At 30.9% G+C, this 23,326-nt stretch overlaps 2 protein-coding genes across 2 annotated transcripts; one reads left to right on the plus strand and one right to left on the minus strand.

Moving 5' to 3' along the window:
• The first annotated feature begins 4,521 nt into the window (after positions 1-4,521).
• LOC149546838 (alpha pinene synthase, chloroplastic-like) lies at positions 4,522-9,525 on the plus strand. Its single transcript, XM_089791380.1, has 10 exons — positions 4,522-4,842; positions 5,632-5,822; positions 6,160-6,272; positions 6,613-6,824; positions 6,910-7,022; positions 7,200-7,289; positions 7,408-7,623; positions 7,869-8,007; positions 8,746-8,994; positions 9,105-9,525. Exons 1-10 carry the CDS (start codon positions 4,558-4,560, stop codon positions 9,399-9,401), a joined length of 1,905 nt encoding a protein of 634 aa, XP_089647506.1. The 5' UTR covers positions 4,522-4,557; the 3' UTR covers positions 9,402-9,525.
• Positions 9,526-21,696: 12,171 nt separating this feature from the next.
• On the minus strand, positions 21,697-22,728 carry LOC149546839 (uncharacterized). The gene has a single exon (XM_089794061.1). It carries the CDS (start codon positions 22,726-22,728, stop codon positions 21,697-21,699), a length of 1,032 nt encoding a protein of 343 aa, XP_089650187.1.
• Positions 22,729-23,326: the final 598 nt, after the last annotated feature.

Consider the following 23,326-nt stretch of genomic DNA (forward strand, 5'->3'; position numbering starts at 1 on the left):
TACCTTCATCAAGGTTACAAATTTGATAATATATTAAAAAAAAAACTTATCTTTGTTTTTGAAATAGTTATTTTATAGAATTAAAGCTATCATATAAATTTCTTCCATAATTTACATCAAATCATAAAGTTCTTGATGAAAAAATTCTATTTCATAAACTTCCTTTCATTTATCTAAATGATATTAGGCTACAAAAATATTACCACTTGTTGTAAACTTAATTTAATATAAATAACTACATAGGTTTCAATAAAATTGTTATAACCTAGTAAGTTCTTATGTTAATTAGATTCCATGGTTTTAATCTATATTTTTCTTTTACTTTCTAAATAAAGTATGGAGTCAATTTTAACCTTTCCCCTATTATTTTTGAAATTAAAAAACAAATAGGATTTAAAGCCTCAAAATTATTTCTACAACCTCACTTGAAGAAGTAGGGAGAGCCTAAGTTATCAAAATCATATAAGATTATGAACTAGAGAAACACTAATTATAAAATAAGATTAATAAGATTCTATCATCTAAATTTATACAATATTTTTTCTTAAAGACTAAGGATATATACATTAGAATGAGTAAAATCACTCTCCTTCCCTTTTGAGTCTTTATTGTAACAAAGTTTAAACATTTTTTAAACCTTTGAATTAAAAATAACTTTTTTAATTATGATTTTCTTTGAACAATGGACTTCATATTTGAAAGATGGGTGAGAATAGAGAAAAAATTTATACTTTTTCTATCTTTTTTGCTAAAGGAATAGCTTTAACCTTGTCCAAAAATTTCCATAATTTGTTTTTAGGACAATGTTCAAGCTAAATATTTATAGCAATTTAATCACCATTATCAATCACATTGCTTTCCTTTTTTCTCCTATTTAGTTACTCATTTTTCTATGTACTACTATTCTTAAATTTTATATTATAAAAAATCACTAAGAATTGAGCCTTAGTGCTGTTTGATACACTAATATCTCAATAATTTTTACTTAGAGAATATAATGAGTTTTAAAAACATTACATGTGCATTATTAAGTAGTACTTTACATGAATCTTATATGTATCTTCTACTCAACTCAAATGATTTATATAACTTTTGTAACCTACATAATGTTCCACATTATAGTCTATTAAAATAAAATTTAAATATTAATATCTGTTAACTTGGTGGTCAACACTTCCTTGGAGATTTGTGATATTTCTTAACTGCCTCCCATGGATCGAGTTAATTTTTGCATTTGTATTGGGCATTGGTAGTTCAATCTTTTGGTGCAACAACAAATGATTCTAACAAGTAGTACAAGAGCCTTGGGTTATGGGTTTGAGTCTCCCTTCAATGAGAATTGAAGGCTCATTTGATGTTGAGGGGTATATTGTTGACTTGGTGGTCAACACGTCCTAGGAGATTTTTGACATTTCTTAATCACCTCCCATAGATCAGGTTAAATCTAGTATTTGTATTAGGCATTGATAGTTTGAGCTTTTGGTAAAATGACAAATGATTCCAACACTATCACCATGAATCAAAATGTACACAAATTAGTATAGAAAGAGTTATACTAAAATATATTTTTTATGTAGCATGATACATGATGCAAATAAAGATTCTCAAATTCTTATCATATCTTGAGAATTTGGAAACTTAAAACATAGATAAAGGATCAAAAAAATTAACAATTCCAAAATAAATTTATTAACTCTTCAAAATTATAGTCATTTATTTTTAATGATGTAAAGGTAATAAATGATCTAGACTACTTAGGCTCAATTGATATTAATCAAGAAATTCCATTTTGCCGTCTCTAACCCATTGGTTTCTTCTAAGTAAAACACTCAAACAAAATTGAAGCTTTTATTGTTCCACACATATTGATTTCTTCCAACTACAATAATCAAAGGGTATTATCAAATTCTTAGTTTCTTCTACCCTCATCAATCTCTTCTAACTGAAACACTCCAATTTCATCTAATTTTTGTATTATTCCACACTCATTGGTTTCTTATAACAGCACCAGTCAATTGGCATTGATCTATTGTATTTTTTCCAAAATAATTGGTTTAGTCTAACGAAAACACTATTCTTCCATACTCATTTTTTTCTTCCAACTAAAACATTCTAATGATATTGAATTGTTGTATTCTTCCATACTCATTCATTTATTATAATTATAATACTTAAAGACAAATTGAGTATTTTATTCTTCCATACTCATTTGTTTCTCATTACTAGATCAATCAAATGAGTTTGAATCATTGCATTCTTCCATATTCATTGGTTTCTTCTAACTAAAACACTCAAATAAGCTATTGAGTTTATTATTCTTCCACATTGAGTGGTTCTATCTAACTACAATACTCAAATGACATTGAGAAAAAGTATTCTTCCACCCAAATTCTGGTATTTTCTCTTGACCTAAGTGATTTTAGGTTGTTACTCTAGATATTTTATTCTTCTTTAAATTTAAATTTAATTTTCTTCATATTTCCCTTTATTCCACTTAATCCCTTCTCTATTTTTTCCATTTAATTAATTGCTAATTACAAATCTCAATTTTGGCTTGTATACTTGATCCTTCCTAATCAAATGTATCTTTGCAGCTCAACAAGAATATTCTACTTATCCTTCCAATTCACTTCCTCTCAACATCTTTAAATCTTCTATTATGTTCCACACTTTTAATCCTCAACTTGACCTTATATTTATATCTTACACATTGTCAAGCCGGCTTGAATACAGCTTAGAATACTTAATATTCATCTCCTCAATCGGCTAGAACCAATAGGCAATTCAATTGAACTCAATATGCCAAAACAAGAAAATCCTTTGTTAGCTAACCTTACTTGGTAGACACAAACTCAAAACAATTTTCCTATGTTAACCAAGTGAACTCGGTTAACACTGCATATTCATAAAGTTCCTTTGGTAACCGAGTGAGTTCGGTTAACATTAGTTTCATCCAACATTTCCTTCATTAATTAAGTAAGCTCAGTTAACACTCAACTTCTGCAAACTTTCTTTTGTCGCCCGAGTGAACTCGGTGGACACTGTCTTCTAAACTAAGCAAATTCTAGAATGCTCGATAGACACAGGGAACTATATTCAATGCCTGAGTGAGCTCAACATACACTGATTGGCAATGATATGACATTTTGTGTAACATCAAAGACAATATACAATTAATCAATTGTTTCCAACATGATGATACACAAAGAACCTGAAAAATACAATAGTTTTAAAGTGTTATGATATGATTCAACATGTATTATTTGATTGCTGTGTAGATATGGAAATTAGGCATTTACTTTGTCGTATTTTTCATAACTTGCTACAAATTCCTATTTGGGTAGAAATGAGAAAATAATAAAAAAGTGAACTAAGCTTTCTTGTAGAGATTACTAGAGTTGGTAAAACTATACAATGAGAAAAATTCCCATTCACTAACCTGTAAAATCTAGGGAGAATAATTGAAACTAAATCACTCACCAATTAGGGGAGCCCAAACAACAAGACAAACCCTTGATTCAACATTGAACATGATTCACATAGACAAAGACAACAATATCTCAGAGTTGTGTATCACATTTTGTACACACATATTTTATAACCCATGTTTAAACTAAGTATAACCCATGTTTAAACTAAGTTGTAATGGAAAGTTAATCATTTTTGGATGCTATTTTATCCTATCAAATCCCCCTTTTAAATTTGTTCTCTTTATAATTAATATTAATTTTTTTCTTAAATCGTATTTTGTAAGATAAATATATCTAATGATCATCCCTCTGACAATTTTTTTAAAGAAAAAAAAATTTTTTTAATTTTTTTTTGAAAAGAATATATTAAAAAGGATTAAATAGATTACTAAATGATCGAATCAATTAGTTTTAGTTAAATAATTTTGCATCTAGCATAAAAAATATTAAAATAATAATAATGAAATTTTCTAAGAAAATAACATAAGAAAATAAACGAGTAATTATAAAATATATAGTTTAATTATTATAGACACTGAATTCAGATATTCTCCAATACATTGAAAAAGTTGTTTTTCCGTGACTAGGTTAAATGACAGAAAAACTTCTCTTAAGCAAATAAGATATATACCCTTAAAATTCATCGAAGGAAGTACGGAACATTTGTTTCCCTTAAAATTTGGTGAAGAATTATTGAACGCGTAATTTTAATTTAATAATGACCAGAGCTAAAATTTTAGCATATATAGAAACTGGCAACAACCTCCATTCTATTAACCTAATCCTTTCCCAATATTATCAATATTGTCTGGACTAAAGGTAATAAATATGCTCGTTTCTTGGCGTATCTGGGCTATACGTTTTATTTTTAATTTTAATATTCAAATAAATGTTTGTTCACATTATAAGCTTGAACTGTCGTTATCTCTCACCCAACTCCCATGATAATGCATTGAATTAGGTCTGGCCACGTTAATAATCCAGTGGAAAAAGTGTTTCTGTACGTTTCATACAACTTGTATAAATTTCAGACCTCAGAGCAGAAGACTCCAAGCCTCGGATTAGAAAAGAGAAGAGAATACCCAAAATGTCTCTGGGTTGTATTACTCCATTGGCTTCCACTGTGGTTGCATCACCCAGGTTACGGAAGCCCCTTATTCATCATCATCATAAGCGTCTTTTTCATCACAAGCCCTTCAATAGAGCACATAACCTCAACACCAGATTCATCCCTGCCCGGTCTAGAGTCGCTCTAAATCCCATCAACATGGCACTGATTACCACTGATGAAGGCATAACACGACGTATTGGCAATCATCACCCTAACTTGTGGGATGATGATTTCATACAGTCTCTCTCAAAAGCTTATGAGGTTTCCTAGTTTACTCTTTATTTTGAGCTCAGTTTAATGACTAAATAGTTGGTTCTGCTACTTTTGATTAGTCTATGTGATTGTTGTTTTCCAATGTTTGGAATTGTACTTCATATTCGATCATCAGAATGAACAGTAATAAAAGTTATTGTTGCTTCATTAGCTGTTCTATATTATCTTCTTTGTTAATTTATTTTCATGTTAAATGAATTTAGAAAGTGGATCATTTGAATGTTCTATATTGGATTATTGGATTATGTGAGTGTTCTTGTTGATCAATATTTTCCACCATTTAAATGAATATTTTCCACCATTTAAATGAACAAATAAAAGATGGAAGAGAAACGAAGATTTCTACTGTAAAATTTGGAATTCTGATTTCTTTTCGTTGTTGGGATTTGATTTCGCTAAGTTTTTTTATCGATATTGGAGACCACATTTTATGATCTATTATTAGAATACAAATGAGTGTCTAAAGATGCAGAATTTTCTGAATTTGAAACTATTAAATGTTTTAGTCAACTTTTCAGATTACACTCCTTGACTCATCTTCTTGTATTCATTTACATTCTAATGATAGATCACATACTGTAATCCTAAATGACCAAATTTTTAGCAATATCAATGTTAAGCTATAAATAATAGAAATCTGATATCTTCTGTGTATTCCTACATAAGTTCATATAAACCTTCTTGTTTGACAAATAGTTCAGGCTATGTTTTTTAATGATTGATTACCCAATGATCGTTCTTTTTATCTTGCCACGTTGGATGTATGATGACTCACAGGCTCCCTCTTATGGTGAACGTGCTGAGAAGCTGATAAAGGATGTGAAGAACATGTTCAATGCCCTTCCTCTACACTCTTCATCTGCAGACGATCTGATTCAACATCTTTCACTGGTTGACAGTGTAGAACGCCTCGGAATTGACCGCCATTTTCAAAATGAAATAAAAACAGCTCTTGACTATGTTTACAGGTTTGCTTGTTTTTAAGCTTCAGTAGTGAACGTTATTATGTTTTGCTTTCCACCATGCTTATGAAAAGTTGTAGCTCGAGTAGTATTCTAAGAAATATGGATGCATTGTTTGAGGATTATATTATAGATTGTGCTCATTATTGGATTTAAATATCACCATTAAGTTTTGATTTGTTTGCGTAACTCATCTATAACTCCGAATGAGTGTAGTTTCATTGAAATTAGGTAACAAGTCATTTTAAGATTGGTATAATTTAAAATGAATTATTTAAACAAATCAAAATAAACTTAGCATTATTAGCAAACTTCTCATATCAATGAATTATTTGAATAACAGATATTGGAGCAACTCGGGCATTGGATGTGGTAGAGAGAGCACTCGTGCAGATCTGAACGCCACAGCTTTGGGTTTTCGAATTCTTCGCCTTCATAGATATGGCATCTCTTCAGGTGATGTTTACAGTTACTAGCCATATCTCTTCAGGTGATGTTTACAGTTACTAATCAGATACTCTTCAGGTGATGTTTACAGTTACTAACCATATCTCTTCAGGTGATTTTTACAGTTACTAATCAGATACTTTCAATGAAAATGATTGATGCACTAAGAGTGTCTATATATATATATGTGTGTTTGGTATAATAATTCTTTAGAAATTATATAGGTGATCTTTAGAATTATGTTATTGAATTTTAAAATGTATTTTATTTCTGTTAAATAAAGTAAATCTTGTTATTTTTAAAATCTATTTACAAAATATCAAAATACTTCTAACTTATATGAATGCAGATGTGTTGCAACAATTCATATCTAAAGATGGACAATTGTTACATTCAAGTAGCTGGTCAAATGAGGGGGAGATAAAAAGCATTCTAAATTTATTTCGTGCTTCACTCATTGCATTTCCTAGAGAGAAAGTTATGGATGATGCAAAATCCTTTTCTATTACATTTTTAGAACAAGCTCTACCAAAGATCAACAATTTTAATCTTTCAAGAGAGGTACATGTATAACTACTCATAACTTTTCTTGCTAATTCTATGAATCTTTTTTAGCAATAAAATTCTAATCCATGTGATGTAATAGATAAAATTCAATCTAGAATATGGTTGGCACACCAATGTGCCTAGGTTGGAAGCAAGGACATATATTGACATATATGGAGAGGATAGTTCATGGGCTTCCAAGACTATCAAAGAGTAATTACAATACCTTGGATAATGTCTTACTATTCTTTGCTTAAACATTTGTATGATAACTTAATATTTTATCATATTTAATAAAAGGGAAAGTGAATATCTTAATTTTTAGACTTTTCTAAGTCTTCTTTATGATTTCAAAGAAAATTCTACATTGTAATATTTGAATTATTATAGTACTTCATATGAAGAAATCCTAGAATTGGCAAAGTTGGACTTTAATATGATTCAGTCAATACAACAAAAAGAGCTTCAAATTCTCTCAAGGTGAGCGATTCATGTTATGGAATATATTCTTTAGCATTTGAAGTTTCAACTTTACCATCTAATTTGCAATTGAATATTCAAATTCAAAAGTTTATTTAATGATGTGTATACATTTTAGATGGTGGACACAATCTGGTTTGGCTAAACTAGATTTTTCTCGCCATCGCCATGTGGAGTATTACCTTTGGGCAGCTGGAGTGTGTATTGAGCCAAAGTATTCTACTTTTAGAATTGGGTTCGCAAAGATGTCTGCTCTTGTCACATATTTGGATGATATTTATGATACATATGGAACTTTTGATGAGCTCAAAATATTCACACAAGCTATCAAAAGGTATTATATTCATTGTTATTGGATAATTATGATGATAGAAAGGAAGGATTTAAAGAACTCATTATTCATCTACACGTTATTATTAATATTTTAGATATATTAGTATGCATAATAGTAGAAAAACATAAATGGATTTAATTTTCCATTCTCATATGTACTTACTCAAACACATTTCTCTAGATATTAATGTATAATAAAATTACATTAAAAAATATAGTAACAAATTTTGTTGTTCTTTCTATAAGGTGGGATTTATCAGCTACAGAAGGACTTCCTGAATTTATGAATGTGGCATTCAAGGCTTTTGATGAAGCTGTAAAGGATATGGCTGAAGAGGCCAAGAAAACTCAAGGCAGAGATACACTTGACTATGCACGCAAAGCTGTATGAACTTATAAATCTCAATCTATGTTAATTAATTTTTAATTACTATACTATAGGTCCTATAATATTGATTGTATTAGAACAATTTTTACTTAACTAAGCTATACCTTTCACCATTTAAAAAAAAATTTAAACCCTTTTGAGAAGTGAAATAAATCACATGTTTAATATTAATTAATTACAAAAGGAATAACTTATAAAATAAACTTTATTAAAACCATTTTCTTTTCAAGTGCATTATTCTATTTTTCTTTTGTTTAATATAAAGAGTATAGTTTTACTATCCTTCTTGATCATACATGACATTTTATTATTTCATAAGAAAAAGTGAATTTAAGGTTATTGTTTTTCCTACATCTATAGGAGGCCTAATGCATAAGGTAGAGGAATATTATATCTTGTTTCCGCTTTTGAATCAAACTTTAATATTTTGATTTTATTTGAAATACTAATATGAGCAAAACATTAAAATTTTAATTAATACATCCATTTCAATTTTCCCAATAAAATTGATATTATAAATTATATATATTTAGCATTATAAATTGTATATATTTAGTATGGTCAACTCAATAGTAATATATTATCTTTCCTCGACATCTTGAAGGCATTTGAATTATCTTTTTAAAAATTTAAAGATATCCTAAAATTTATTTTGGGAATTTATTTTGGTCATTGTTCTTATTAATTTTTTTATTATGAAATATTTGCATTAATTTAAATTCTTCTTTAATGTAGTGGGAAGTCTATATAGATGCTTACATGAAAGAAGCAGAGTGGCTTGCTATGGGTTATATACCATCTTTAGAGGAATATTTAGAGAATGGAAAAGTGAGTGCTGGATCTCGTGTTGTGACCTTGCAACCTGTGCTATCTTTAGATGTGCCTCTTTCTGATGACATTCTCAAAGAAATAGACTATCCATCAAGGTTTGATGAGTTATTATGCTTGACACTAAGATTAAGAGGTGACACAAGGACTTTTAAGGTATGTCATAAATTAATAAAATTTAATCATAGATTCATGTTTTCTTGTATATATATATTTGAAGTATATCCATATTTGACATCTTACAATTTTTCTTTTGTTTTGTTAAGGCTGAGGCAGCTCGTGGAGAAGTAGTATCATGTATAACATGTTACATGAAAGATCATCCTGGATCCAATGAGGAAGATGCATTGAACTATCTCAATTCTCTAATTGATGAAAGATTTAAAGAATTAAATTGGGAATATCTAAAACCAGATAATGTTCCAACTATTAGCAAAGATAAGGCATACAATTTATCAAAGGGTCTCCAACTCTTATACAAAGAAAGAGATGGATTTAGTGTCTCTAACATTGAGACAAAAGATCTTATCAGCAAAATTATGATTGAATCAGTACCATTGTAACTTGAGAATTATGTCATATATTTATGAGGGTAAAAATATTATGTAATGGATTCTCGTACCTTCATCAAGGTTACAAATTTGAAAATATATAAAAAATGAATAAAACTTATCTTTATTTTTGAAATAGTTATTTTACAAAATTAAAGCTGTCATATAAATTTCTTGTATAATTCACATCAATTCATAATGTTTTTGATGAAAAAATTCTATTTCATAAACTTCCTTTCATTTATTTAAATGATATTAGGCTACAAAAATATCACCACTTGTCCTAAACTTAATTTAATATAAATAACTACATAGGTTTCAATAAAATTGATATAACCTAGTAACTTCTTATGTTAGTTAGATTCCATGCTTTTTATTCATATTTTTCTTTTGCTTTCTAAATAAAGTATGGAGTCAATTTTAAGCTTTACCCCTAATAATTTTGAAATTAAAAAATAAATAAGATTCAAAGCCTCAAAATCATTTCTACAATCTCACTTAGAAGAAGTAGGGAGAGCCTAAGTTATCAAAGTCATATAAGATTATGAACTAGAGAAACACTAATTATAAAATAAGACTAATAAGATTCTATCATCTAAATTTATACAATATTTTTTCTTAAAGACTAAGGATATGTGTTAGAATGAGTAAAATCACTCTCCTTCCCTTTTGAGTCTTTATTGTAACAAAGTTTAAACATTTTTTAAACCTTTGAATTACAAATAACTTTTTTAATTATGATTTTCTTTGAACAATAGACTTCATATTTTAAAGATGGGTGAGAATAGAGGAAAGACTTATACTTTTTCTATCTTTTGTGCTAAAGGAATAAATTTAACGTCTTCCAAAAATTTCCATTATTTGTTTTTAGGACAATGTTCAAACTGAAGATTTCTAACAATTTAATCACCATTATCAATCACATTGCTTTCCTTTTTTTCTTCTAAATAGTTACCCTCAATAAATTTTTAGAGTATAATTTACTCATTTTTCTATGCACTAGTATTCTTCAATTTTATATTATAAAAAAACACTAAGATTTGAACCTTAACACTACTTGATACTGTAATATTTCAATCATTTCTCCTTAAAGACTATAATGGGTTTTAAAAACATTACCTATGCATTATTAAATATTACTTTACATGAATTCTATATGTATCTTCTACTCAACTCAAATAATTTATATAACTATCATGACCTATTTAATGTTGCACATTGTAGTCTATTAAAATAAGATTTAAATATTACTATATGTTGACTTGGTGGTCAATACTTCCTTAAAGATTTGTGATATTGCTTAATTGCCTCCCTTGGATCAGGTTAATTTTCACATTTGTATTGGTCATTGGTAGTTCAATCATTTGGCACAACAAAAAATGATTCCAACAAGTATTACAAGAGCCTTGGATTATGGTTTTGAGTTCCCCTTCAATGGGCGTTGAAGTCTCATTCAATGTTGAGGGGTATATTGTTGACTTGTTGGTCAACACCTCCTAGGAGATTTGTGACATGTCTTAATCACTTCCCATAGATCAAATTAAATCTAGTATTTGTATCAGGCATTGATAGTTTGAGCTTTTGGTAAAATGACAAATGATTCCAATAGTATCACCATGAATCAAAATGTAAAAAAATACTATAGAAAGAGTTATACTAATTTTTTTTTTATGTAGCATGATACATGATGAAAATCAAGATTCTCAAATTCTTATCACATCTTGAGAATTTGGAAACTTAAAACATAAATAAAGCATCAACAAAATTAACAATTCCAAAATAAATTTATTTTATTTCTTCAAAATTACAGTCATTTATTTTTAATGATGTAAAGGTAATAAATGATCTAGACTACTTAGGCTCAATTGATATTAATATAGAAATTCCTTTGTGTCTTCTGTAACTCATTGGTTTCTTTTAATTAAAACACTCAAACCAAATTGATTTTTTTAATTCTTCCACACACATTGGTTTCTTCCAACTACAATAATCAAAGGGTACTATCAAACTCTTAGTTTCTTCTACCCTCATCAATTTCTTCTAACTAAAACACTCCAATTTTATTTAATTTTTGTATTATTCCACACTCATTGGTTTCTTATAACAACACCAGTCAATTAGCATCGATCTATTGTATTTTTTCTAAAATAATTAGTTTATTTTAATGAAAACACTATTCTTCCATACTCATTTTCTTCTTCTAACTAAAACATTCTAAATATATTGAATTGTTGTATTCTTCCATAGTCATTCATTTATTATAATTATAGTACTCAAAGAGGAATTGAGTATTTCATTCTTCCACACTCATTGGTTTCTAATAACTAGATCAATCAAATGAGTTTGAATCATTGCATTCTTCCACATTCATTGGTTTCTTCTAAATAAAACACTCAAATAAGCTATTGAGTTTATTATTCTTACAAATTGAGTGGTTTTATCTAACTACGACACTCAAATGGCACTGAAAAAAAGTATTCTTCCATACAAATTTTGGTCTTTTATCTTGACCTAATTGATTTTAGGTTGTTACTCTAGATATTTTCTTCTTCTTTAAATTTAAATTTAAATTTCTTCATTCTTTCCCTTTATTTAACTTAATCCCTTCTCTATTTTTTCATTTTTTCTAACTATTATGTTGTTCTTATTCTAATTTACTCTATGTGTTACATGGCCAAAAACAATATCATTGTATCCTCCATGTAGATGAATCTATATTTTCTTTATGATAAACAAGAAAATCCTCAAGACAATATTTATTATTATTATCTAACTCCATGTTTTCATAACTTTGAGAAAATGCATCTTATCTCTTCCAATACCTCTTTCTGATTTTTTAAGTTATTTTCCTTTTTTTAATATATTGATTTCCTCTACAAGTTTGACATTGAATTTGATGAAAAATACTCTTGCACACATTATAAATGATGATAAAGAGAATAGTGATATAAAATGTATGAAATAATTTAGATGTACAACTAATAAGGTTCACAATGTTAGGGTCAAACCTAAAATAGAGTTATGCTAACCAACTTCAAATGAGAAGTAAGAAATAAGATATGGTTTTGGAGTGATTTTAAGTGGTTCCTTTTTTGATGTTATGCTATAATATTTACTTGTACTGTTAGTAGTTTTGACATTTGAGTGCCAACACACTTAACCACTTTGGAGCCACAGCATGAGCTGAGTCAGAAAATCCAACAGGTGCCGAGTGATCTTTAGATGCCGAGCAGCCTTCAGGTGCCGAGTGAAGATCAAGTGCCGAGTGACTTTAGGTGCTGAGCATGATACAAGTGCCGAGTAATATTTGAGTGCTGAGTCACAAACAATGCCGAGCAAAACAAAAACAGGACCTGAGTGAGATAGTTTTGCTACATGTGCCGAGCATTAGAAATTAGTAAGTGCTGAGTAACAAAGAATGCGTATATAAGTTTGAAAAGACACAAATTCATATGTAATCCATTTTTATGGCCAACATATGATCAATCTTGAAGGATTAAACAGATAAGATCGAATCTTTTGTGTTTCCTATGCAATCTACATGCAGCCAATAAGAAAAATGGAGAAGGCATGCAACCCATAATAAAAGTGCAAGGAATGAACGGGAAATGAGATTCAATATGGATCGTAGATCCACATCTAACCCTAAGTATTCAAATGTCTTTATAAGGAAGACAAAATCTCATTGAATGGGAGATGGATGAAAGAGTGAATGAAAACTCTAGTGGAGTTCTGAGCAAAGAATAAAAGACTTAGAGGAAAAGAGCAACAAATAGATATTCAGTTGATCAGAACTAAGCAAGGATTACCAACATTTATTAGATTTCATAGAATCAAAATCAGAGAAAGTAGATCAAGTGCCTGAATTCAACAATCAAAGGATTGTAAGCTATCAGGTTTATTTTACCTAATACTCTCTAGCCATTGTATTAGAAAAGAAACCCTATGTTGATAGGTTAGCTTAACAACTATTTTGTAGATCCTTTGAAGAGGTGATTAAATCCTTTAACAGGTAAGTGTTTTTCATTTAATGAAATAGGTCATATGAAAAGAGATTGTACAAATAAGTCATTTAATCATGTTAAGGACTTTTATTGTCATAATTGTCATGGTATGGGTCATAAAGAAATTGATTGTAGTAAACCTAAATATGATAATGATAGAAGGAATAGTAGAATGTCTAGAAATACTAACCCTATCGATAGAAGAAGATATAATGAAAGGACATCGGGAGAAGGAAGACCTTATGAAGACAAAAGATAGATCGTGTGTTATAAGTGTAACAACTTTGGACATATTGCTTGGAATTGTCATGCACCTGATGATTAGTAGTATCCTAGAAGTAGAACACCAGTATGTTAGTTATGAAAAAAATTTGGACATACAACAAAGTATTGTAGAATGGACAAAAACTTCAGAGATAGAAGGAACAATGGAAGAATCTTTGGAAACATAAGGAATTATGGAAGAAACATCAAAAATGAAAGAAGGAACTCCAAAACTAAGAAAGAAAACGAGGAACAAAGAAATGTAGTTAGAAAACTTTGAGAAGAACTCAATGAGACATTTGTAAAAGGATTAGACATCTCAAAAGAAATGATAGAAGATGATGAGATAGGAAGATCGAAGTTAGTTATTGAGTTTGATCCAATTAAGTTGAATTAAGCTTGTTCATAGCACTAGAATTTGAAAACTTCATCCAACAATCAAATTAGAGGTAGTAAAGTTGGAAAAAGGTGTATCGAGATAAGTTTAGATGGTACCCAAGCTCACTTGTAATTTGGAGCTTATCTAAACCAGTTATGAAGGAATTAAGAGTTATTGTTATTACAGAGAAAGGTTAATTTTGTAACAAAAGATGAAAACTATGTGTTTGCTGAGAATTTTGTGGAGCTTTTTCATGATGAAAGGAAGCTATAGAAAACCTCTGATAGCATCTAAATATCAGATAGAAGATCTTGACTAGATATTTGATTTGAAATGTAATTGATAACTTTTTAGTGTTTGTAAAGTATGCAATTAATGCAAATTTTAGTCAATGGAATAAATGGAGTACAAACTTGATTTTCACTTCATTGTGATCACACTAGAAGCAAAGAGCACTCAGAAGCAACTTGTCAAGGCGATTTAGAAGAAAACCCTATTTTTAGAAAGAAGTATTTTATCATTTTTCTACATAATTTATTCGATAAAAGTTCATATTATTTGTTAGAATCATGGATATGTCAGTACTTCACAATGTTGAGAATGAGGACAGACCAAAATTAAAGGTTGTGTAATACCCCAAAATTGGCTCATTGCCATCTCAACCAATTTTGGTCTATTTCTGGTCAATCCTAAAGTCCTATTCCATTAGGCAAATTCTTATTTGGCTACTCGCTACTTGACTTAATTGTCAGATGCAAAAAAACCCTAATCTGCATTCATCATGCTTATTATTTAATTCCTATAGTGTTTACTCATATTAGTCACATTAAACCTATTGATTAATATTTAATTTAATTACTAAGTATTTATACTTATTAAATTAAATTATATCTTAAGGCTAATGTACTATGGAATTAAATTTATTTAATTTAATAAATGTTCCTATTTTAATTAATTAAATGAAATTATTTAATTAAATCAAGTACTTACTTCTAATTAATTAAACAAAGTTATTTAATTAAATGGGAAGCCATTCCTAATTAATTAAATGAAGTTATTTAATTAAATAAGAAAAGTGTCTCTAATTAATCAAAGGATTATTTAATTAAATAGAAAAGGTAATTATGAGAGTATATCTCATTTTATTAAATTAAATATCTCACCAAAATCTCTCTTTAGTTCAAAAAGGGAAATTTCTAGTTCATTATTGATCAAAAAGGAATTAAATCAGTTAACTCCTTATTCTACTCAAATTAAATCAGTTAACTCCTTATTTTACTCAAATTAAATTAGTTAACTCCCTTTAATTTAGGAATCTTCCTTTATGACTGAACTTCACCTTTAATCCTGACCGTTGATTGAAATCGATCTCAACCGTTGATGGATTCTAGGAAAGTCTATTTAAGAGACCCTCATCTCTTCATTTTGGGAGAGGATGAATTTGGAATTTGCATCAAATTACTACTGGAATTCATACTCACATTTGCTCATATTTTACATACATTTACATCCTTAGCTTAGTTTCATTTAGTATAATATGCATATGATTAATCTAGTTTCCTTTACTTGTTCTTAGAGTAGAATGCATTTCTCATTCTAGATTAATCTACATAATCATATAGATTAATTTCATTTCTTAAATCCTTCATTCTTAGAGGGTCTGGTTGCTTAAGACCTCAAATCTGAGGATATCTAATAAGTGATTCCCTTTAGATAGAAGGCAACAGGTTGCCTTGCCGACTGATTTTTGGATGAACAATCCAATGTTCATTTCGGGATGAATATGCAAATAAAGACCATGTTGAAGTGTGCGTGTTAGTAGAGGCTACATATTCACGAATGCAGGTTGTTTTTGTGAAACCCATAGAAGGAAACCCTAACTCAACATTATCCATTACTCTGAATAATGTAGTGTATTTGGAAGATGTAGGAAGTTATCTTACCAGTAAGTTTGAATCTATTGGGAGTGAATATATGAACAAGGATATGGAATTAGTCTTTAATCATGATATGACTATAAAACCTAGATTTGAACATTTGAAGGAACTAGACCTATTCAAATATCATTTTTACCAAGAATTGGACATAAATGAGTGGACAAAAATCATACTAAATAGAATAGATGATGGAAAACTATGGATGGAAGATAGTGTAGTTGATATTTCAGTCGACGTTATTCATGAGGTAATTGGTCTTAGTAAACAAGGCAGTGTACCTATTGGTGAGAAAATGGTTAAGAATAAAGTTGAGAGCTACACCAAGGAAATATATAATGGAAAGGCCATGGTGATCAACACCATTAAACAAGATGATGTAAGATTACTGAGTAGAATAATTTCTTACTCTATATGTGCAAGTCCAAAGATTGATGAATCATTAGTTAGATTCATCTATGCAACATACAAGATATGTGTTCAGAAGGAATAGGTTAATATTAGTGAAATTATAAGAATGCAACTTCTTGAGAACCTAGAGAAGATTAAGAGGACTAAGAATGGTGTGTTTAGATTTCAGTCATTGATTAATCACATATTCCTTCATGTGCTTAAAAGATTTCCATATTTAGCAGTCACAGAGATTATGCAAAATGAAAGGTGTACAATGGAGAAGATCAAACAAGTATGTAGAAGACATCTAGTTGATAAGATACTCGATAGTGGAAACCTGATAATGAAGAAATTTTGGAATGAAATGAGACAGATGTTTAGAATTGCACCTATAATTATGAAAATATTTAAGTTATGGTTGATACAATTTTTACTTTTATTCAAGTAGTAGAACCACAAAAATCATTTCTTGATCCCTTATGTTATAAATTGAATGATGATATAGCAGTTGGATATATTGACTTATTGTTGAAATTAGAGAAGGACCAAGTTAAATATAGATTTGGAACTTATAATGAGATTACCTAGTCAGCTCATTAGGCATCCTTGGAGAAGGAATCTCACAAGAAGATAGAAAATATAATGGAGAAAGCTTTATAAGAGGCCGATATGAATGAGAGTGAGTCATAGGTAGTCAGGAAAACTATGAAGCAAGGTGTATTAAATATGCAACCTTTGTTAGTATTTCTTGTAGAGACATCTTTGGAATAGAGCATTACTTATGCAACCATGTCAGATGTTCAGATAAGTGAGCCAAAAATAAAATATCAAAGATTAGTGGAAGCTATGGCCACAAAGACTAAAAGGGTCAAACAACAAGCCACTGGACTAGGAAAGAGACCAAAGACATTGTTGAGAATTGTTGAGACTAGTGAAGAAGAAGAAGAAGAAGTCAAATAGACAAAGTCAAAGAAATCAATAGGAAAGGCTCGACAACCCTGGAACTTGAAGATGGAAAAGATAAACTCAATTATTGCTAATGAAGGAAACTTTGTTTAGATGAAAAAATTATATGATTTGTATAACAACTTTGAGAAATATTAGATTGATATCTCTATTGCGAGATACATTATAGCCAACAATCTAAAATTGAAGGATATTGAAGTCACAATAAACCAAAAAGTCTATGATCTAGACTTATTGAAAAGAAGGCACTAGCTAGAGAAGAGGATATAGAACTTTAGAAGTCTATGTTAAGAACAATATGCAAGACTAATGATGAAGAATAAATTAAGAGATTATTGAACAATCTAGCACCTTACTTAAGAAACAAGGTAAGACCATTTCTATTTATGGTGGGTGAGAAAGATAAGATAAGAAGTGAAATTGCAATAGCTATAAGTCAGATGATGACAAAGTCTAAGGTAACATCTTCACTAGCACCCAAAACCTCAGAAGTGTCAGTAAGCGGTGATAAAATGTATATAGATTAGACCAATATTACCATTAGCATTGATGATACAAATCCATTTGAAGGTACCAAACTGAATGAACCTCATATCGAGGATATTGAAGATAAATTAAGACAAATTGAAGAGAAGAAAAGGCTACTAGAAGAAGAGAAAAGGTAAATAGAAGAGGCAACATAGAAATTGTCTGAGGATGAGATGAAAATGAAAGTAGAGGAAGAAAAGAAAAGAGTATCCAAAGAAGAAATGAAAAAGAAAATAGAGGAAGACAAAAAGAAGATATTAGAAGAGGAAGAGAAGAAAGAAAAAGAAAGAAAGGAAAAAGAAAAGAAAGAGGAAGAAAAAAGAAGAATCAAAGAGGAAATTGTAAAGAAGCAAAGGGAGGATGACACTAAACCTTCTATTTCATCTACTCTAATTTTTTTTGGTAGCCTAGAAACTAATGATGATGATTAAACTAACTTGATCTCATCTTTATCAAAGCTTATTTAGAAGAACAAGAAAGTAAAGAGCCTATAGAGAACCTTGATGGAGGTTACTGATAGATTACATAGCACTCTGGCAGTGCACCACACAAAAGTAGGTCTAGAATAGAGGGCATAGGTAGTACTAAAGTATTTTGATGAAGAATTCATAATTTTTTTGAATGTTGCAGAAACCAAGGCACAAATCTCACATGACACTAACTTGATTAGCACCATTTGTCAAAATATTAAGAATGTTTTGATAAGTCTTGATATTTGTATCAAGAAACTTTAGAAGTGTCAACAAGATGGAAAGATATTGTACATTAAGTGTACCCTATCTCACAATATGACTAAGGATATTGATAGCCATATTGGAGGAAAGATGAGTGAGCTAGAGGCTCTATCTAGCCAGATACAACATCCAATTAGTAAGATTGATGATATTGGAGGACAAGTGGCTAGTATTCATAATAATATTAGGAAACTAGAACTTTGGAAGGAATATATTTTGAAGAGAGTATTGGATTTCAGAGAGTCTATTTCTCTAAATATATCTTTTGTTGAGAAATTGTTGGAGGAATTTGTCAAGGCCAAGGACAATTATTCTAACTTTTTGTACTCCAACCTAAATGTAGTTGAGATTTCATCATATGCCTTATGTGTAATTCTCACCTCTACTAAATCAACCAAAGATATGTGGATGAAAGGTATGGATAGTCTAAAAGAAAATTTTGATGATTGCATGAAGATACTATCCATTTATGGCAGATGTTTACAGAGATTTTGACAACAGATGGACAGTTTTTGGACATTTTTTGACATCTTAACCTTTCTCATTGATGTCAAAGGGGGAGAAGTACATAAGAAAATTGTAAATCAGGTAAAGAGGAGAAAATAATATCATAAAGCATATTGTAAGGGGGAGCATATGTAAGATGGACAAATTGTAATAGATGTAATGTGTTGTTTATTTTAAGTTTTTGATACCTAGCCAATTTTCCCTATTTTGTTGCCATCAATGCCAAAGGAGGAGATTGTTGATAATTGGCTAATGAAGATATGTAATTTTATTTTATTTATGGAAACACATGATGTACATGCTCATAGGAAACCTCTGAAATAAAGATACTTAGCTTTTGGTACTCATAAATTGTCTAAGTATGGAATTTGGTATACAACAGTATATTGTTTTGTCTGTAACATGTTATTGACATCATATTATGAATCATGAAGTAAGATGAAGATAGTATACATGTTGATGATGATGTGTATAACCTCAAAATTTAGTACAAACTATACAAAAAAGAGATATTTGTGTTTTATTAGTGAAAAAGGATAACATAATTAAAGGAAAGGAATTATTTTGTTTACAAAATAATTCAATCTTATTAGATTTCCACAATCCATTACAATATAATTTTTGCTTCTGGATTTGATTGTGTTAGTTTTTTTAGCATCAATGTTTCGGATCACACTTTGTGATCCATCATCAGGACGAGAGAATGCAAGAATGAAAAAGTGAGCAGATCAAGCCAGTTTAGGGGTTATTAAAGGGAAAAAGAGGAGGGGTGCAAAAAGCGAGGTGGATTGAGGAGAAGAAGAATTACAAAAAATAAAAATTTAAAAATAATAAATAAATAAATAAATAAAAATGTGGGGGGGGGGGGGGGGGGGGGGGGGTGGGGTGGGTTGGACCCAAGAAAGAGAAAAGATTGACAATACCCCTAGGAATTAAAGAACCCAAAAGAAATCAAAGTAAAAAATAATAATAGAAAATAAAAACATAAAAAAATATTTAAAAATATTAAAAAATTAATAATATAAAAGAACTAAGCAAGAAGAAATAGGTGGGGATCGAGACACCCCAACCATTAGGAAAAAGGTGAATAAAAAGAAAGAATGAAAAAACATCAAGGAGAAGCTAATAAAAATAAAAATAAAAATAAAAAAGAATAAGAACACAAAAGAAAAAATAAATGTAAAATTATATATATATATATATATATATATATATATATCTGTGTGTGTAAGAATACTAATAATAGTACTCTATAAACAATATGCATATATATATATATATATACCCCCATATATATATGTATATATCTATGTGTGTACATACATAAATAAATAAATAAATAAATAAATAAACAAATATATATATATATATATATACTAAGCTATAAAAATACAACATAAAAACATAATAAAACAAAACAAAAAACGAAGACAACCTAGGGAAGAATTGCAGGAAAACAAGAAAAATAATAATAAATAAATAAAAATAAAAATAATAAATAATAAATAGTAAAAATTAAAAACTAAAAATGAAAGAACAAGAGCACACAAGAATAAAAACTAAAATAACACACACACACACACACAAACGGAGTAGAGCTAAGCTATAAATTTTTTAATCAAAATAATAGCTAACAAAGAAGAAAAAAAAAAAAAAAAGAGCAAGAAAGGAAGAAAAAAAGCCGAGGAACCAAGAAAAGAAAGGACGAGAAGGGCAAGGAAGAGGGGGAGAACAAGAGCTGGGGGAGTCATGAAAAAAAGGGAAAGGAGACAAAAGAGGCAGAGGAGCGTGCAAGACCAAGGAAGAAGAGGAGAGAGAGGAAGAAAGGACAAGGAGAGGGATGCTCAAGGACGGTGATGACTCTCCAAAGAACATAATAATGGTTGCCAAGACTAGCTCAAGGACCACCCATCATCTCGATTGAGATTAAGGGGATGGTGGTTTATTTTGATGGCTTCCATTAACTTCCTCTTGAAATAGTTATCTTCCTTGACAAGGATTTGGGTGCTCTCCAAACAGATATGGTGTTTGGTGGTAGATGAGTGCTCTGCTAGAGCAGATTTTTGGACTTTCATATTAGATGTCTGCACTATGCTCCCTGATTCTAGTCTGGAATGAGCGATCCGTTTCTCCTATGTAGGCCACACCACAGGAGCAAACAATCTTGTAGGCTCCTGAGTCTAGAAGAGCGTCCTTGGGGTCTTTAAGAGGGGGAACATAGTTACAAACCCTAGATAGGGGCTTGAAGGCAACCCTAAGGCCCTTTTTGGAAAGGATTTTGGCAATATTTTGGGATATACCATCAACAAAAGGAATGGCGACACTCAGGTTAGGTGGAGACAAAAGAGGTTTAGGGTTGGCAGAGGTGAGAAAGAAAGACTTGGCTTGGTTAAGCGCCTTAGAAATTTGCTTATGCAAGTATCCATTAAGCTTGAAGACTTGGCAGAGATGGGTCAATTCATGGTTTAAGTTGTCATCATCGCAAATTCTAAGGGCTCTAAGGGCGAGGGTCTTGAGGATGCCAACCTTTTGGCTAGGGTGATGGTGAGAAGAAGACTGGAGGTATAACTCAGTGTGGGTGGTCTTGCAATACACACCTTAGCCGAGGGTTCCATCTGCCTTCTTGATGAGAAGAACATCGAGGAAAGGTAAATGGTTGTTAGACTCAAGTTCCATCGTGAAGGAGATGTTGGCAGATAAGTTGTTGATGTGCTGGTGGAACTCCACAAGTTTGTCCTGACCATGTGGCCGGCACACATTTGTGTCATCCACATATCGCTTCCACCATCTGGGTTTAAGAGGAAAAGAGTGGAGGGCCAATTCCTCAAAGCGCTCCATATAAAGGTTGGCAATGATCGGAGAAAGGGTAGAACCCATAGCCACCCCGTCTACCTGTTCATAGAAGACACCTTGGAAGGAAAAGAAAGTGGACCTCAAACATAAATCCACTAAGGAGGTGATTTCTTCACCCATCTTCCTCTTAATGATGTTAATGGAGTCAGGAATAAGCACATTGGTGAAGAGAGAAACCACATCGAAACTCACCAAGATGTCATTTTGCTCCAACCTAACATCTTTGGTGAATTGGACAAAGTGGCTAGAATCTTTGATAAAAGTGTCAGAATTTCCCACCAATGGGGACATAAGCTTTGCAAGATGAGAAGCCAACCAACAGGTTGGTGACCCAATGGTGTCAACAATAGGTCGAAGCGAGATGCCATCTTTATGAATTTTTGGAACCCCATAGATGCGAGGCGTTACTTCTTTAGATGGCAGCAATTTTTTCTTAGTGGCCTCATCAAAGGAGGAATTGGTTATAGTAGTCTTAACAAGCTTGAGAATCTTTGAACAAGGGTTACGAGGAAGGGTCCTGTAGCTATTTGAATCAGTGAGAAAAACCCGCAGTTTGGCAACATAATCATGTCTGTTCAGGACCCTCGCCCTTAGAACCCTTAGAATTTGCGATGATGACAACTTAAACCATGAGTTGACCCATCTCTGCCAAGTCTTCAATCTTAATGGATACTCGCACAAGAAAATTTGTAAGGTGCTAGACCAAGCCAAGTCTTTCTTTCTCACTTCTGCCAACACTAAACCTCTTTTGTCTCCACCTCCCTTGAGTATCGCCATTCCTTTTGTTGATGGTATATCCCAAAATATTGCCAAAATCCTTTCCAAAAAGGGCCTTAGGGTTGCCTTCAAGCCCCTATCCAAGGTTTGTGACTATGTTCCCCCTCTTAAAGACCCCAAGGATGCTCTTCTAGACTCAGGAGTCTACAAGATTGTTTGCTTCTGTGGTGTGGCCTACATAGGAGAAACAGGTCGCTCATTCCAGACTAGAATCAGGGAGCATAGTGCAGACATCAAATATGAAAGAGTCCAAAAATCTGCTCTAGCAGAGCACTCATTTGCCACCAAACACCATATCTGTTTGGAGAGCACCCAAATCCTTGTCAAGGAAGATAACTATTTCAAGAGGAAGTTAATGGAAGCCATCGAAATAAACCACCATCCCCTTAATCTCAATCGAGATGATGGGTGGTCTTTGAGCCATTCTTGGCAACCATTATTATGTTCTCTGGAGAGTCGTCACCATCCTTGAGCATCCCCCTCCCCATCCTTTCTTCCTCTCTCTCCTCTTCTTCCTTGGTCTTGCACACTCCTCTACCTCTTTTGTCTCCTTTCCTTTTTTGTCATGACTCCCCCAGCTCTTGTTCTCCCCCTCTTC

This window comes from Cupressus sempervirens, chromosome 7, assembly GCF_028749045.1.
Source record: "Cupressus sempervirens isolate cs-2001-9-10 chromosome 7, ASM2874904v1, whole genome shotgun sequence".
Taxonomy (NCBI): Eukaryota; Viridiplantae; Streptophyta; class Pinopsida; order Cupressales; family Cupressaceae; genus Cupressus; species Cupressus sempervirens.